Here is an 18227-nt window from a genome sequence, read left to right on the forward strand (position 1 = left end):
CAAAACTCTCAGCAAAGTGGGAATACAGCCTGACCTGTGGTGGCACAGTAAGTAGATAAAGCGTCAACCTGGAAACACTGAGGTTGCTGGTTCAAAACCCTGGCTTGCCTGGTCAAGGCACATATGGGAGTTGATGCTTCCTGCTCCTCCCCCTTCTCTCTCTCTCTCTCTCCCCCCCCCTCCCCCCCTCCTCTCTAAAATGAATAACTAAGAAATTTAAAAATATATATGAAAAAAAAAAGTGGGAATACAGGGAACATACCTCAACATGATTAAGGCCATCTATGACAAACCCACAGCCAACATCATACTCAATGGGCAAAAATCAAAAGTAATCCCCTTAAGATCAGGAACAAGGCAGGGGTACCCCTTTCACCACTTTTTTTTTTTTTTTTTTTTTCTGAGGTTGGAAATGGGGAGGCAGTCAGACAGACTCCCACAGGCACCTGACCAGGACCCACCCGGCATGCCCACCAGGGGACGATGCTCTGCCCATCTGGGGCGTTGCTCTGTCACAATCAAAGCCATTCTAGGGCCTGAGGCAAAGGCCACAGAGCCATCCTCAGCGCCCGGGCCAACTTTGTTCCAATGGAGCCTTGGCTGCGGGAGAAGAGAGAGAGAGGAAGGAGAGGGGAGGGGTAGAGAAACAGATGGGCACTTCTCCTGTGTGCCCTGGCTGGGAATCGAACCTGGGACTCTCACACGCCAGGCCAACGCTCTACCACTGAGCCAACCGGCTAGGACCTCACCACTCTTATTCAACATAGTTCTGGAAGTCCTAGCCACAGCAATCAGACAAGAAGAAGAAATAAAAGGCATCCAAATGGGAAAAGAAGTGAAACTATCATTTGCAGGTGATATGATATTGTATCATATATAGAAAACCCTAAAGTCTCAATCAAAAAACTACTGGACCTAGTAAATGAATTTAGCAAGGTGGCAGGATGGCAGGATATAAAATTAATAATCAGAGGCCCTGGCCGGTTGGCTCGGTGATGGAGCGTTGGCCTGGCGTGCAGAGGTCCCGGGTTCGATTCCCGGCCAGGGCACACAGGGGAAGCGCCCATCTGCTTCTCCACCCCTCCCCCTCTCCTTCCTCTCTGTCTCTCTCTTCCCCTCCCGCTGCTGAGGCTCCATTGGAGCGGGGATGGCCCGGGTGCTGGGGATGGCTCTGTGGCCTCTGCCCCAGGCGCTGGAGTGGCTCTGGTCGCAACAGAGCGACGCCCCAGAGGGGCAGAGCATCGCCCCCTGGTGGGCGTGCCGGGTGGATCCCGGTCGGACGCATGCGGGAATCTGTCTGACTGTCTCTCCCCGTTTCCAGCTTCGGAAAAATACAGGGAAAAAGAATAAAATAAAATAAAATTAATACAGAAATCAGAGGCATTTTTATACACCAACAATGAACTGTCAGAAAGAGAAATTAAGGAAACAATCCCCTTCACTATTGCAACCAAAAAAAATTAAGTACCTAGGAGTAAATTTAACCAAGAAAATTAAAGACTTATACTCGGAAAATGATAAAATGTTGATAAAAGAAATCAAGGAAGGCCTGGCCTGTGGTGGCGCAGTGGATAAAGCGTCGACCTGGAAATGCTGAGGTCGCCGGTTCGAAACCCTGGGCTTGCCTGGTCAAGGCACATATGGGAGTTGATGCTTCCAGCTCCTCCCCCCTTCTCTCTCTCTGTCTCTCTCTCCCTCTCTGTCTCTCTCTCTCCTCTCTAAAAATGAATAAATAAAGTAAAAAAAAAAATTAAAAAAAAAAAAAAAAAAAAAAAAAGAAATCAAGGAAGATACAAACAAGTGGAAGCATATACCATGCTCATGGTTAGGAAGAATAAACACCATTAAAATGTCTATATTACCCAAAGCAATTTATAAATTTAATGCAATACCAATTAAAATACTAATGACATACTTCAAAGATATAGAACACATATTCCTCTCTCAGTTCCTGAGATTAGCATTAGAGCAGAGAGCAGGTTGGAGAGCACAGTAAGGCCACGTGGAAGAGAGAAGCAGCCAAGATGGTGGAGTGCTGAAAGAAGCCAGTTTGTGCAGAGAGGAGATGGGGAACAGAGGTGAATGAGACTGGTAAGCTTAGAAACCTTTGATTCTAAGAAACTCGGATAAATCGGTAGCTTTGTGAGTACTGAATGAGTGGGTTTTGGAGCCCAGTGTGTGTTTTTACTTGCCCGCCGGGTGCAAGCTAGGATTAAAGATGGTGGCCCACCAGTTCTTGGCTCCGTTTCATTACCGACTGTCCGAATCTAATGCGAACCTGCACAGGCCAGGTGGCTGTGATGGTGGCAGTGCCTACTGGCCAAACGTTTGGCGTAGTCTGTGGCAGGATTCAATACAGATGAGTATGGAGCCACCTTTGAGTGGTGGAGTAGAGCAGTGGTCCCCAACCTTTTTGGGGGCCACGGTTTAATGTCAGAAAATATTTTTATGGACTGGCCTTTAGAGTGGGATGGATAAATGCACAAAATAAAATTATGCGACCGGCATAAAAACTGGTATTTTTAAATATAATTGTCAAACTTACCAGACAAGCATCAAGAGTGAGTCTTAGATGGATGTAACAGAGGGAATCTAGTCTTTTTTTTTTTTTGGTATTTTTCTGAGATTGGAAACGGAGAGGCAGTCAGACAGATTCCCGCATGCATCTGACCGGGATCCACCCGGCATGCCCACCAGGGGGCAATGCTCTGCCCATCTGGGGTGTCGCTCTGTTGCAACCAGGGCCATTCTAGTGCCTGAGGCAGAGGCCACAGAGCCATCCTCAGTGCCCGGGCCAACTTTGCTCCAATGGAGTCTTGGCTGCGGGAGGGGAAGAGAGAGACAGAGAGGAAGGAGAGGGGGAGGGGTGGAGAAGCAGATGGACACTTCTCCTGTGTGCCCCGGCCAGGAATCAAACCCGGGATTCCTGCACGCCAGGCCGACACTCTACCACTGAGCCAACTGGCCAGGGCCTAGTCATTTCTTAAAAATAAAACATCGTTCAGACTTAAATATAAATAAAATGGAAATAATGTAAGTTATTCTTTCTCTGCGGACCGGTACTGGTCCGCAGCCCGGGGGTTGGGGACCACTGGAGTAGAGGACTGGCTGCTGTTATGGTTCCCCATGGCTGGCTGTCCTTTGGGGACCATAGGCTGGCTGACTTTTACAGCCATGTGTGAGGAAACCGAGAGCTCTATGGAAGAGGCTGCCTGGGACCTGCAAACCAAGCAGTGGAAGGAGCTGGAGCAAACATGGGAGAAACAGATGCTGACTCTGAAGCTGGAGGAAGTGCTGGAAGAGGAGGCCGACCAGGTTTGTGAGATTCGCCTGGAAATGGAGCAGCTGCTGGAGGAGGATTCACAAGTTCGTGAGTTGCAGATTGCCCTGAATGTTGTGGAGAGCCAGCAGCGGCGGGAGGCCGGGGCTGAGACCGAAGCTGGAGCTGCAAGGTCTGCGGAGCGGAAGGCGGTGGCAGCCTGGGGCTCGAGCCCGGCACCACGAGCTGGTGTTTTCAGTTCTGGTATTTTTCCTCTTTGGAGGATGAGGAGAATTGGGCTGGAGTTGCAATCCGCAGTCTCCAGAAGATGAGAGCCCAGCTGGAAGGAGCACCTACTACAGCCCTGGTAGGTCTACAATTTTGGGACATAGGGGTGGATGCCATCATGCTCTCTGGAGCAGAGATGGAAATGCTGACTGTCATTGCCAAGTACTCCTTTTTGGGACGGTGTAAGACCTGCCAGGATGGCAGGAATGAGGAGGGTGGCTGATGCCACATGTGCGTGGACTGATTTCCTGGACTACAATCGGAGTGGGCACTGGCAGCTTTGTTGGATGGACTTATGGATTTTGGACAATGTGGAATACCCTGATGGAGGTGGGGGGCGGCTTTGCTGGAGGGCTTCCCCCTGCCCCGGGAAACTTTTCCCATGGCTAGAAAGAAGGCCGAGGACATTTTGCACTTGCGGCAAAGTGCTCAGAGACTGGTGATGTGTACCTTTGTAATTGTTGAAATTGTATGATTTGTCATGATGCTGTAAAACAAAACAAAACAAAAAAAAACCCCAAACAACAACACATATTCCAAAAATTTATATGGAACCAAAAACAAACAAACAAAAAAACAACAACACACGAATAGCCTCAGCAATCTTGAAAAGGAAGAATAAAGTGGGAAGTATCACACTTCCTGATATCAAGTTGTACTACAAAGCCATTGTACTCAAAACAGCTTGGTACTGGCATAAAAACAGGCATATAGATCAATGAAACAGAACAGCAAACCCAGAAATAAACCCACACCTATATGGACAACTGATATTTGACAAAGGAGGTATGAGCATACATTGGAGTAAACACAGCCTCTTCAACAAATGGTGTTGGGAAAATTGGACAGCAACCTGCAAAAAAATGAAACTAGACCACCAACTTACACCATTCACAAAAATAAACTCAAAATGGATAAAAGACTTAAATGTAAGCGTGAAACCATAAGCATCTTAGAAGAAAACAGGCAGTAAGCTCTCTGACATCTCTCGCAGCAATATATTTGCTGCTTTATCTCCATGGCAAGTGAAATAAAAGACAGGATAAACAAATGGGACTATATCAAACTAAGGGACCAGAGGAAAAGAGGACAGAAGGAAAGGGGATGATAGGATGGGATAAACCTGAAGGGAAGGGGGGAAGGCGTTATGAGGAGTGGGGCAAGGGAGATGTTGAAGGAATATGGGGGCGGGGCGATGCATTCAGGGCAACACTAGAATCTATGTAAACATAATAAATTAAAATCAATGAAAAAAATAAAAATGCATAATTGTGCTAAGGCCATGAACTATTTTTTTTAACTATCTTTTTTTAATTTTTATTTTATTTATTCATTTTAGAGAGGAGAGAGAGAGGGAGAGAGAGACAGAGAGAGAGAGAGATAGGGGGGAGGAGCTGGAAGCATCATCTCCCATATGTGCCTTGACCAGGCAAGCCCAGGGTTTCGAACCGGCGACCTCAGCATTTCCAGGTCGACGCTTTATCCACTGCGCCACCACAGATCAGGCATTTTAACTATCTTTTAATGTCTTACCACATGGCTAACATCAGTTATGAATTTATACATTTCAATAGGAGGAAAATATGTATTTTGTCAGCAATGCTAAGCACACATTTCCAACACAGTTTTCAGGTAGCCTGAAGAAAAGCTTTTGCACAGCTAAAGACAGTAAGAACAGAATAAAAAGACAAACTACACAATAGGAGAACTGTCGGGAGCCGATCAACGACTGCTGGCTGACAAGGTCACAGCAGGAGAAGACCCACAACTGCTGGCTGACAAGGTCACAGCAGAAGAAGATCGAAAACTGCTGATTGACAAAGTCACAGCAGAGAAGACCAATGGCTGCTGGTTGACAAAGTCACCGCAGTGAAGACCAATGGCTGCGGGTTGACAAAGTCACCACAAAGGAAAGGCACAACGATACTTCCCCCTTTGACTTTTTGAATTAATCTGGCCTTATATCCCCCCTTTTTCTGGGTGTGTGCTATTATTTGTGGCACAGGGATAATAGTACCGTGCTTTCCCTGTAGATTTGTAGTAATTTCTTTGGAAATGAGACAGAAGGTATAAGTTCCACAGAAAAGCCTATAAGCCCCTTGAACTGGGCTCATAAACATAAGAGGCTGGCTATGATATCCCTAATAAAGGGTTAAGTTTGTAGGAGAATTTCTTCTTAATCATGTTAGAAAGAATAAAGTTAGAACTTAACTAGTGTATGAATATAGTAAATGAATAAAGTTTAACTAGACAACAGAATCTTAGAAAAGGAGTAATGGAATGGCTCGTTGCGTGGCCTGGGATGGAAACGCAGTCAGCAAGAAAAGAATGTTTTGCTAAGAGAATTGTTTTATGACTGAAGGCAGTTGCTGGGCTTTCTCAGTGAGACATTCTCATGAGATTTATATACTTTCCAGGGTTTTTCGTTCAGATAATAAAGAGAAATATGGGGGAATCCATAGAAGCAATAGCAATTAATGCCTTCTGATATTATGTTGCTACTAAGCTATCTTGCAGGTGCACTCTATATATCTTTAAGCAAAAGTTACTCTTGATGTTATGACAATTTCTTAATAAGCAAGCCTTTTGAAGTCTTGTGAGAAAAATTAGGACACTGCATGAACTCAAGGCCATTTGCCTGAGCAAGCGGTGGTCCTTTGCTAGTCCTTAATGATTTCGTCTATTAATCTCTCTCTGCCCCTTGACTCACAACAACAGTAAAGTTGAGTTATTAGTTAGTACTAATCCTTTAAAAGCTTTTATCAATGTTGTTATCACTATTCAAGTTATTTTTTAATTGTACTTTGAATGATTTGCCACCTGATTTGTAGTTTATAGATATAAATTAACTGTTATCTGGAAACATGTAAACCTAGTGAAACAGAAGCAATGATTAATACCATGTAATTGTAACTTGGTGTGTGTGTATAAAAAAGGAGCTGTACTAGCATTTGGCAGAGATGCCTGGCAGTAAATGCTAACTAGAGAATAAAGAGAAAGAAAAGAATTCGGCTCTCTCACTCGATTTCGCCGACACCGTCTCCTCCTGTGGGACCGCTGGATCCCCCCCGGGGCTGGACCCCGGCAGAGAACATATTCAACTGTACATCTGATAAGGGGTTAATAAACAAAATTTATAAAGAACTTGTAAAACTCAACACCAGGAAGACAAACAATCCAATCAAAAAATGGGCAAAAGAGATGAATAGACACTTCTCCAAAGAGGACATACAGATGGCCAATAGACATATGAAAAATTGTTCAGCATCACTAATCATTAGAGAAATGCAAATTAAAACCACAATGAGATATCACCTCACACCCGTCAGAATGGCGCTCATCAACAAAACAACACAGGATAAGTGCTGGCGAGGATGTAGAGAAAAGGGAACCCTCCTGCACTGCTGGTGGGAATGCAGACTGGTGCAGCCTCTGTGGAAAATAGTATGGAGATTCCTCAAAAAATTGAAAATTGAACTGCCTTTTGACCCAACTATCCCACTTTTAGGAATATACTCCAAGAACACCATAGCACTGTTTGAAAAGAAGAAATGTACCCCCATGTTTATTTATTTTGTTTTTGTTTTTTTTTAATTAATTTATTTTTTACAGAGACAGAGAGAGAGTCAGAGAGAGGGATAGACAGGGACAGACAGACAGGAATGGAGAGAGACGAGAAGCATCAATCATTAGTTTTTTATTGCACGTTGCAACACCTTAGTTGTTCATTGATTGCTTTCTCATATGCGCCTTGACCACGGGCCTTCAGCAGACTGAGTAACCCCTTGCTGGAGCCAGCGACCTTGGGTTCAAGCTGGCGAGCTTTTGCTCAAACCAGATGAGCCCTCTCTCAAGCCAGAGACCTCGGGGTCTCAAACCTGGGTCCTCTGCATCCCAGTCCGACGCTCTATCCACTGTGCCACCGCCTGGTCAGGCCACCCCCATGTTTATTGTGGCATTGTTTACAATAGCCAAGATCTGGAAACAGCCCAAGTGTCCGTCAGTGGACGAATGGATTAAAAAGCTGTGATATATACACAATGGAATACTACACGGCCGTGAAAAAAAAGAAACTCTTACCTTTTGCGACAGCATGGATAGACCTGGAAACTTATGTTAAGTGAAATAAGCCAGGCAGAAAAAGAAAAATATCATGACCTCACTCATTTGAGGAATCCAATGAACAATGTGAACTGAGAAATGGAATTGAGACAGAGGAGAGATCAAAGGGACCAGAGGAAAAGAGGACAGGGGGAAAGGGGATGATAGGATGGGATAAACCTGAAGGGAAGTGGGGAGGGCGTTATGAGGAGTGGGGCAAGGGAGATGTTGAGGGAATATGGGGGCGGGGCGATGCATTCGGGCAACACTAGAATCTATGTAAACATAATAAATTAAAATCAATGAAAAAAAATAAAAATGCATAATTGTGGTAAGGCCATGAACTTTTTTTTTCAACTATCTTTTAATGTCTTACCACATGGCTAACATCAATTATGAATTTATACATTTCAATAGGAGGAAAATAGGCCCTGGCCGGTTGGCTCAGCGGTAGAGCGTCGGCCTAGCGTGCGGAAGACCCGGGTTCGATTCCCGGCCAGGGCACACAGGAGAAGCGCCCATTTGCTTCTCCACTCCTCTGCCGCGCTTTCCCTCTCTGTCTCTCTCTTCCCCTCCCGCAGCCGAGGCTCCATTGGAGCAAAGATGGCCCGGGCGCTGGGGATGGCTCTGTGGCCTCTGCCCCAGGCGCTGGAGTGGCTCTGGTCGCAACATGGTGACGCCCAGGATGGGCAGAGCATCGCCCCCTGTTGGGCAGAGCCTCGCCCCTGGTGGGCGTGCCGGGTGGATCCCGGTCGGGCGCATGCGGGAGTCTGTCTGACTGTCTCTCCCTATTTCCAGCTTCAGAAAAATGAAAAAAAAAAAAAAAAGAAAAAAAAATAGGAGGAAAATATGTATTTTGTCAGCAATGCTAAGCACACATTTCCAACACAGTTTTCAGGTAGCCTGAAGAAGAGGTGGTGTCGTGCTTCATTTTCTTCACCTGTGTCTTCAGCAGCTGACTGATGTCCCAATCCTGGCTTCTGAGGTAGACAGTTTACCTCGCCCCATTTTGTCCAAAAGCTCATCCTCATCAGATGACTCCTTGTGGTGTAGCCTCTCTGCCATGTTTCTCTTGTGTATGTCATTGAGCGGTCCATATATATCTCTAAGCCAAAGCGGCTGCCTGCTCCAGAAACCGCCCCCCACAATGACACAGAAAAGTAAAGTGAACTTCATTACTGCCACAGAAATGGGTAGTGCCACGATGAGTTTATTCTTATACGCATAGGCTGGCAGTTCTTTTTTGAGCTCTTCCTCCTCGTCCTGTGCATCTGTCCTCTCATTTTTCAATTGATCAGTATCACACTCTGCCTTGGGAACTTTGACTTGTTGCTTACTGAAAAGCTTCATCAGGGGGCTCATAAAGGCTGACAGATTGTCGCCACTTTGAGGATTTCCACTCCAGTTCAATAGCTCAGTGCTGGTGCTCTTTTCTTAGGACTTGTGATGCTTTTATTAACGCTGCATTTCCTGTGGACAGTTCTTCATCGTGGAGGAACCAATCGTACCATTGGTCTCTCTCTGAACAATTATTATTATTATTTTTTTTTTACAGAGACAGAGAGTGAGTCAGAGAGAGGGATAGACAGGGACAGACAGACAGGAATGGAGAGAGATGAGAAGCATCAATCATTAGTTTTTCATTGCGCATTGCAACACCTTAGTTGTTCATTGATTGCTTTCTCATATGTGCCTTGACCGTGGGCCTTCAGCAGACCGAGTAACCCCTTGCTGGAGCCAGCGACCTTGGGTTCAAGCTGGTGGGCTTTTTGCTCAAACCAGATGAGCCCGCGCTCAAGCTGGCGACCTCAGGGTCTCGAACCTGGGTCCTCCGCATCCCAGTCTGACGCTCTATCCACTGCGCCACTGCCTGGTCAGGCTCTCTGAACTATTCTTAGGATTATAAAATTTAACCAATTTACTCATTATCTTAAGCACTTTATCAGTTTTAACTGATGTGAGTATTCCTGTATTTTATTGTTTTTGTTTGTTTGTTTTTATAAAACAGCACCTATTTATTAGCTTACAGTCTGTAAGTCAGAAGTGACTGGGTTCTGTCTGCTTTGGGTCTCATAAGGCTGAGATCAAGATATTGGCTGGGCTGTATTCCCTCTGGTGGCTCCAATGGAAGAATCTGCTCCAAACTCATTCTTATTCCTGGCTAAATCCAGTTCCTTGTGGTTGTAGGATCAAGGTTCCTGTTTCCTTGCTATCTGTCAGCTGGGATGGCTCTCAGCTCTGAGGCTACCTGCATTTCTTAGGACTTGGCCCTCTCCATCTTCAAAGTCAGCAATGGCATGTTGAATCCTTCTAATGTTCCAAATTTTTCTGACTACTGAATATTCCTGTTTCTAGCCTTGAGTAAACAGGCATGGAGAGAGTAAGTTGTATACTCACAGTCACAGAGTAGAGAGATGAAAATAAAATATGTGCAAAACACTTGTCACAGTTCTTGCCGCCTAGTAAGGGCCAGACGCAGGCTGTTATTTTTGCTATTGTGCTATCACAGGGAGATAAGTGCTGCAGTAGGTGTTCTGAGAGAGGAAGGTGAAAACCTGTTATAACTTTCCTCATTTTAAATCTAAAGCTGATTTCATTCTGACCATCTCATGTGTATTTTCCCCAAGAGTTCCCAATGCCTTTTCTTTGCAATCCCTCCATTTTCCCCTCCTATCTGCCTCATGAGGTCATCCCCAGGACTCAGAGGGGTGAGGCTATCCCCAAGGTCATAGAACCAATATTTTAGTCACCACTTTACCCTACCCCACCCCACCAAGCCCAGGGCTCCCAAGTCCAGACCTATGGCTCAAGTGGCCCTTCTACAGTGCCAATTGTATGGCTCCATTACAAACTGCTGGACCATGTTTTTAACTCTGTCTGTGGGTGATGTTATTCCTCATACTTTTTGGTGTTTGCCTCCTGTATGGTGGCTGGAAGTTTTCTTCAGGGGCTCGGGCTGAAATTGGGCTTTTGAAATGGGCTCAGTGGTTTGGGTATCTAAAGGGAGCCCACTGCTAGTTTTGCTTCTCCATGGCCAACACCCAGAATCCCCCTAACACTAACCCAGGTCTCATTCCAAGGGGAAGGGATCAGGAGACCTGGGGGAGTCCCGCACTCCAAGCTCTCCTTTCTTCCTGGGATTGGCTCTGGAGACAGGGCACTCTCCTCCACAGACTGGCAGATCCCACAGGCCTTCTGTGACTGAGGCTGTGACTGGAGGCCAGGAATGCTGCTGGGTGGAATGTGAGTGAATGGGACTTTTGAGCCGCCCTCTGGACTGGCCCAAACCCAGTTTCCCTGAGCTCCTGAATGAACATCTGTCCTGCTTCAGCTGCAGAAGGCCTATTGACCACAAGGCAGCCTTGTGACTGTCAGAGGCCATAGGCCCAGCATGTGGCCCAGCACTCTGCATTTCTTGTTTAAGGCTTGCAGCATGAGGCAGCTCCTTGCTTGCAGATTTTCCAATTCTCATTATCATCCTCTAAGGATTATCTGCCCCATTGTTTAACTAGTGAAGGCTCTGGAAGGCCAGAGCAGTTCTTCCTTTCCTGGTGACCACACTTTGACCACACTGTCCTCACTGCTTTACCAGACTGGACTGTGAATTGGGAACAGATGTTCCTGGCATGGCACTGCTGGGAAAACTAGGCACAACTTGATGCTTTCAGAGTCACCATAATTTTAAAGACTTGTAGACATTAAGGAATTTTACTTTTCAATTGCACCAGCTGCTTGAAAGCATTCGTCATGTAGCCCAGAGGAAGCCAATAATAATTAGAACCATTTCATTTTTTAAAATTATAGTATTGCATTAGAGAATATATATATAAAGGTTGTATTAGGTTATGATAAGATATATCCTTGAATGGAAATATGTGATGTACTCTAATTATATGTAATTGTATTTATCCCTATAATTTAAAAAGCAAAACATCAAAAAAATTACAGTACATGTACTATACTAAATAAGGGTTTTTTTTGAAGTTTACTTTTTCAAAATAAAGTAAAATGTAAGATTGTGAGGTTATTATTATTAATGCTTATCTGATTTGGGGCTTTGCTCTTAACTATCCTACATTGTTATATTTAAAAAGTGAGTGCCTGACCAGGCGGTGGTGCAGTGAATAGAGTGTCGGACTGGGATGCAGAGGATCCAGGTTCGAGACCCTGAGGTCATCAGCTTGAGCGTGGGCTCATCTGGTTTGAGCAAAAGCTCACCAGCTTGGACCCAAGGTCACTGGCTTGAGCAAGGGGTTACTCAGTCTGCTGAAGGCCCACGATCAAGGCACATGTGAGAGATCAATCAATGAACAACTGATGTGTCGCAACAAAAAACTGATGATTGATGCTTCTCATCTCTCTTTGTTCCTGTCTGTCTGTTCCTATCTATCCCTCTCTCTAACTCTCTCTGTCTCTGTAAAAAAAAAAAAGAAGAAGAAGAAGAAGCTTTATAGTTTGCCTATTCATCATACCAGCTTACTACTGTTTGAACCACTGCTGTCAATTATGAATAAAGGCTATGACATCTGGACATCTCACAGATTTCCTAAGTATATGCAAGCTCTACATGCCAATGGGATTTGCACCTAGGGTGAGACTTTCAGGAATGACCCCAGTAGGATGAAACTCCAGGTTATCAATATATTCTTATAGCCCTGGTCAAGTACCTCATCCTAAAAAGAACCCCTACGGCAGCCAGTCTATTGGGATGTTTCACAGCATTGCCAAAGGTGTCTCGTTTTGTTATTATTGTTATTATTATTATTATTTTTGTATTTTTCTGAAGCTGGAAACGGGGAGAGACAGTCAGACAGGCTCCCGCATGCGCCCGACTGGGATCCACCCGGCACGCCCACCAGGGGCGACGCTCTGCCCACCAGGGGACGATGCTCTGCCCCTCCGGGGCGTCGCTCTGCCGCAACCAGAGCCACTCTAGCGCCTGGGGCAGAGGCCAAGGAGCCATCCCCAGCGCCCGGGCCATCCTTGCTCCAATGGAGCCTTGGCTGCGGGAGGGGAAGAGAGAGACAGAGAGGAAGGAGGGGCTGGGGGTGGAGAAGCAAATGGGCGCTTCTCCTATGTGCCCTGGCCGGGAATCGAACCCGGGTCCCCCGCACGCCAGGCCGATGCTCTACCGCTGAGCCAACCGGCCAGGGCCAGGTGTCTCTTTTTTTTTTTTTTTTTAATTTTATTGATTCATTTTAGAGAGGAGAGAGAAAGAGAGAGAGAGAGACAGAGAGGGAGGAGAGAGAGACAGAGAGAGAAGGTGGGGAGGAGCTGGAAGCATCCACTCCCATATGTGCCTTGACCAGGCAAGCCTAGGGTTTTGAACTGGCGACCTCAGCATTTCCAGGTCGACGCTTTATCCACTGCACCACCACAGGTCAGGCCCAGGTGTCTCATTTTGTATCCCAGTGAACCACATGATTCTGTGCAGCCATTCCTTGGGATCATTCATTCATTCACTCCTGCTTTCTCACTACAGTCTAACCACACCATCTGAGCCTGCTTCTCTTTAAGGGCTTTCCATTTACTGCCCTACTTCCTTCACTCTATTCTCCTAGGTCCCCACAGAGAGGCTTCCTTATTTCCATCTCTACCAACAAGCCCCAATTCTGCCCTCAGCATTCTCTATACTTTATCCTGCCTTATTTTCCTTTTCACACTTACAAATGTTCTATGCTTGTTTATGCTTTTTCTCCTCCTCTGGAATATAAACTCTGTTGAGCCAGGACTTCATCTCTTTTGTTCACTAGAGTAATATCAAATAAGTGAAAGGGCTCTGAAGTTTGAAGTAAATAAACAACATTTATTGAATGTCTACTATGTGTTGGAGGCTTCAGCGACTTAGGTCACTGACTTCGCCAAGTAATTATTAACATTCCTATTATTCAAAAGAAGAAACAGGTTTTGAGAAGTTAAACAACCTTGCACAAGACCATCCAGTTATTGAAAAGGCACAGCCATTAAACGAAGACTCTCAAGCCATGTGTCAATGGTTAAATCAGGTAAACTCCCCTGCTGCAGCTATAGGCTGTGGTGGGAAACACACACAAGACAATAATGAATTCGCAAGTGCTTTGCAAACTACAAATGCCACCCTCCTGACCTCCATTTACTGGGTATCTCCATGTGCCAGATATGAAGATATGCTTAGCACATATTATCACACTGAAGTCTCAGAACAATTCTTCCAAGGAGGTATTTTTTTTTTTAGTATTTCTGCTTTGCAGATGATGCAGTGGGCTCAAAGAGAAGTGATTTGCTCAAGGTCACACAGTGACAGAGCAGAGATTTGAATCCTGAGAGGTTTTATATAAGGAAATTAGAAGCTGAGGCATAAAAGCCTATACTTGAGAAACATCTATCCAGTCTCCCAAAGACACCCAGGTCCCTCTAACCTACCCCCACCCCACCCCACCCCAAATACTCTTGGGGTGAACATCATTGTATATTGCTGTTATAGATCTGAGCATGTTTGGGATATGACCCTAGGATCAGAATTATGAAGTAAAGGGTTGTAGATACTTTGCCAGGCGTAGGGCTTCATATTTGTGCATCTGGCTCCTTTCTCCTTTTCTTGGGACAGACATACATCCCGATGTGAGGCCCATTCTGCTCCTCCTGGGAGCTGGGACTAGGAGCTCACCACTTTGTCGGGAGCCACTGGAAAGGAGGAACATCCTCCCAGACTGAGAATTTAAGACCAAAATAGCCTGTGCCCACTCCCATGTCTGCTGTTGCCCTGTTTATGGAAAACCAGAAGACTGTGGAATGTGAACACTGCATAGCAAAGTCTTCAAGAATGTCTGGGCCACGTGGCATCAAGGAAATAATGAAAGGATGGTAAAATCACTGAAGTCTTAAAACACCCCGCGTTGGGGCTTGGTTCAGGCCCCTTAGTGGCCTGCCTGTCCCAGGCCCTGCAGTTCAGGTCTGGCTCTTTCAGTCCCTTCCTATCTCTGGGCCTGTCTCCCTTACAGGTCTACAGTAGAGTGTCAGATGACAAGATGGTACTGGACTTAAGTGAGGAGCTATCATGACTCCCAAGTGTTAACAATTCCTGGAGTCAGAAGTAGGCTGCTGGGAGCTAAGTCTATGCAGATACAATTGGCTCAGGCATCCTAATATAAGCTGTTACTGAGAGGTAGGTTCAAATCCTGGCTCTGCCACAAGATATTTCTGGGACCCTGGGCAGCTGACTTCATTCCTTGCACTTCAGTTTTCTTAACTGTAAAATGGGGCTAATAATATATCTATCTACCTTACTGCTAAAAGATTATAAGAGATGGTGCAACCAATTAGAAAACAGCTTGCCAGTTCCTCAGAAGGTGTTCTTTCTTTTTTATTGATTTGAAAGAGATAGTAAGGGAAAAAGAGACAGAATCAATGATCCGTTCCTGTATGTGCTCTAACTGGGGATCAAACCTGCAACCTTTACATTTTGGGAGGTGCTCTAACCAAGTGAGCTATCAGGCCAATGCCCTTGAAAGGTTTAAACAGAGTTACCATGTGACCCAGAAATTCCCACTCCTAGATATTTAGCCGAGAGAAAAATATTTTACCATAAAAGTTTGTACCTCAATGTTCATAGCAGTATTATTCAAAATAGCTTCAAAGTGGAAACAACCCAAATGACCATGACTGAAAAATGGATAAACGAAATGTGGTCTATCCATACGATGGAATATTATTCAGCCATAAAAAGGAATGATGCAGTGGTATATGCTACAATGTGAATGAACCTTTAAAAAACACTATGCTAAATGAAATAAGCCAGACACACAGGGCCACATATATTTCTATTTATATGGTATGTCCAGACAAAGCAAATCTGTAGAAACAGAATGCAGATTAATGGTTGCCAGGGCCTGGGGGAAGGAAGGAAGGTTGGGGAGTGACTGCTAATGGATGGGAATTTCTTTTTGGAGTGATGAAAATGTTTTAAAATTTGATTATGGTGATGTTTGCACTTTATAAATAGGCTTAAAACCACTGAATTGTACACTTTAAATGGGTGGTTTTTACGGTATTTTTAGGGTATGTTGACTATTCTCAAAGCTGTTAGGAGCAGGGGAAGGGGCTGTGGAACTTCTAGTTCAGCACGGGTCTTTAAGCCGCTGTGGTCCTGGGTTAGTCACCGACCCCCATCCTGAATCTCCTCAGAGTTTCTCATAAATGGGTGGATGATATAATCCTCATCTACGTTTCTGGGGTCTCCCGAGGAGTCGGGGCTCAGGAGGAAGGTGCAGATTCCTCGGCGGACGCCCTTCACCTTTTCCCGCGCCGCATTACAGGTAATAGGCCCGACTCGGGCCAACCCGGAAAGGGCAGAAGGGCTCTTTCAGGTGAGCTCTCCTGATTGGCAGCCCGGGGAAGGCTCTGGGAGACGGCTGCCCCGCCTCCTCACGTCGGGCTGGTTGGCGCCAGGGGGAGAGCTCCCAAAAGCCTAGGGACCCGCCCCCGGCCTTGCGACGGCCAATGGACGCGACGCGTGGGCGGGGCGTCGGCGGCGTCGGCGGTGGCTGGGCGGCAGAGGCGGCTGAGGTGGCTGAGGTGGCTGCTGAGGCTGAGGCGGCGGGCGCGGCCGGGATGGCGAAGAGCCCTGGAGAGAACGGGCCGCGCTCGCCCGCGACTGGGGGGAGCCTGTCGGGGACCCGGGAGAGCCTGGCCCCGGGACCCGACACGGCAGCCACCGACGAGCTCAGCTCTCTCGGCTCCGATTCAGAGGCCAACGGCTTCGCCGAGCGCCGCATCGACAAGTTCGGCTTTATCGTGGGCTCGCAGGGCGCCGAGTGCGCGTGAGTAGCGCCGGGGGTTCGGGGGCCGGGGCCGGGCGCGGGACTCGCGTGGAGCGGGATGGGCCTCGACGCTGACAGAGCGCCTTCAGGACAGACCGACATGTTCCCCTCCCAACCCGGAACAACCTCGCCTTCTCCCCCTGCTCCACCCGCACGACCCTCCTAGGTAGACTAACCTGCCTCTCACCCTGAGCCCACTACCGACCAACTGACAGGCTAATCCCACCGCCTCACCACCCCCCTACCCCCGTCCCGACCCTGCCGACAGACCGACCCGCCCTCCAGGAAGGACCGACTGTGTCCTCCTCTCAATTTCAGAACAGGCACTTGTCCTAACATCACTGCTGCCACCCGGGCCTTAGGGACTGATTGACTTTGCCACCCCCGACAGGCTTCTAGATGACTGCCCCTCCCCCAGCAGACACCTATTTTCTATACTCTCCCCCCCCTGCCAAGACCCACGGGCGCCCTTGTCTCACCAGCTCACTACCCCCTCACCCCGGGACACCTCAGGCAGGGTTCAGAGGGGTCAGACTCTCTTGTCCCTATCTCACTCCAGAACAGAAACACAAAGACTTCTGGATGGACTAACATTGGTCAGCTCCATTCAGACAGTTCCACCCTGGGACAGACAGTCCCCCGTTCGCTCATAGAAGCGTCGGAGTGTGCGCCCCTTCCCCCTCAGAGGCAGATTTCTTCCGGTTACTGGCAACAGATGGGAAGACAGTCCTGTTTCCTTGTACTCACAGGGTGACAGCGCCTCACCTTCAGGACAGGCTGTCCGCTGTCTCCATGTGCGCTATGGAAATGTGCACCTCCTCTTTAAACACAGACTTGGGGTGGGAGCAGGCGGGGGGCGGACAGCAGGATCCAATCCCCTACTCCCAGAGCACCCAGGCACCCAGCTGTCAGGCAGAGAAACGGGAGGCAGTGGAGTACCACCTTCTTTCCAAGCTGGGTAAGCTGGGTAAGCTGGGCAGCGACACTGTCCACAGAACCACCAGAACCCAGTCGTCAGATAGTATGTATAGTATAGGCTGGTGGTCTTAGGAAAGTTGGACTCTAGACCTCACTCCCACCCCAGCTGTCCTGTCACATGAGACCAGTGTTCTACAGAGAACTGACAAGCCTCCCTTATGATGTTCCCCCCATGTGGGGCGTGGGGGGCCTATAGCACTACTGAATTCCATGATCCTATTCCAGAGGGTCCTTCCTCCCCTTCTCTGACCAGTTGTGACTGCCCAAGGCTCCTGCACCCTCTCTTATGACTTACAGAAGTATAAGAACCCCACCCCATACAAGCAGCCCCATCAAGGTCACTTCCGGGATTTTCCCAAGTCCTAAAGCTTTATATTCCTCAAGGGTCCTTCTCCTTTGTAAAAAATATAGGCCCCTCCCCTAAGGAGTTCTTTTCTAACCACTGGTTCTGTCTTTTCCAGCTTCTTCCCATTTACTCACACTAGGCTAAGCTTATCCCAGTCCAGGACTCAGAAAGCACCTTTTATTCTGATCCTTCATCCTGATTTGATGCTTTGTCACAGTTCTCTAGGGATTAGCTTGTGAGAACTCAAAGGAGATTTAAGGTATATTTTTGAATTGAGGAGCAGTCACAGGGCCCAAGAACCTGGGAGGAATGGGGTCTTGAGAAGTGGAATTTCAAAGTTGTATTTCTGGGTTCTTGGAGGGAAGAGCTCAGATTTGCTGGTGAATTCTAGAAGATAAGAATTTCTACTACATGTTTATCAAGCAGTTAACCAAGTCTTGGTGTACAGAGCAGTGTG

The 18227-nt window shown here is 46.9% G+C and overlaps 1 protein-coding gene across 1 annotated transcript in view; it reads left to right on the forward strand.

The window, feature by feature from the left end:
* Nucleotides 1–16160: 16160 nt before the first annotated feature.
* The window catches only part of TBC1D10A (TBC1 domain family member 10A), a 31482-nt gene continuing 29415 nt past the window's right edge, over nt 16161–18227 (forward strand). The window contains exon 1 of the mRNA XM_066260164.1: nt 16161–16446. Within this exon, the coding sequence (XP_066116261.1) occupies nt 16238–16446 (209 nt within the window). The 5' untranslated portion in view covers nt 16161–16237. The remainder of the gene's footprint in view (nt 16447–18227) is intronic.

This window comes from Saccopteryx bilineata, chromosome 2, assembly GCF_036850765.1.
Source record: "Saccopteryx bilineata isolate mSacBil1 chromosome 2, mSacBil1_pri_phased_curated, whole genome shotgun sequence".
Classification (NCBI taxonomy): domain Eukaryota; kingdom Metazoa; phylum Chordata; class Mammalia; order Chiroptera; family Emballonuridae; genus Saccopteryx; species Saccopteryx bilineata.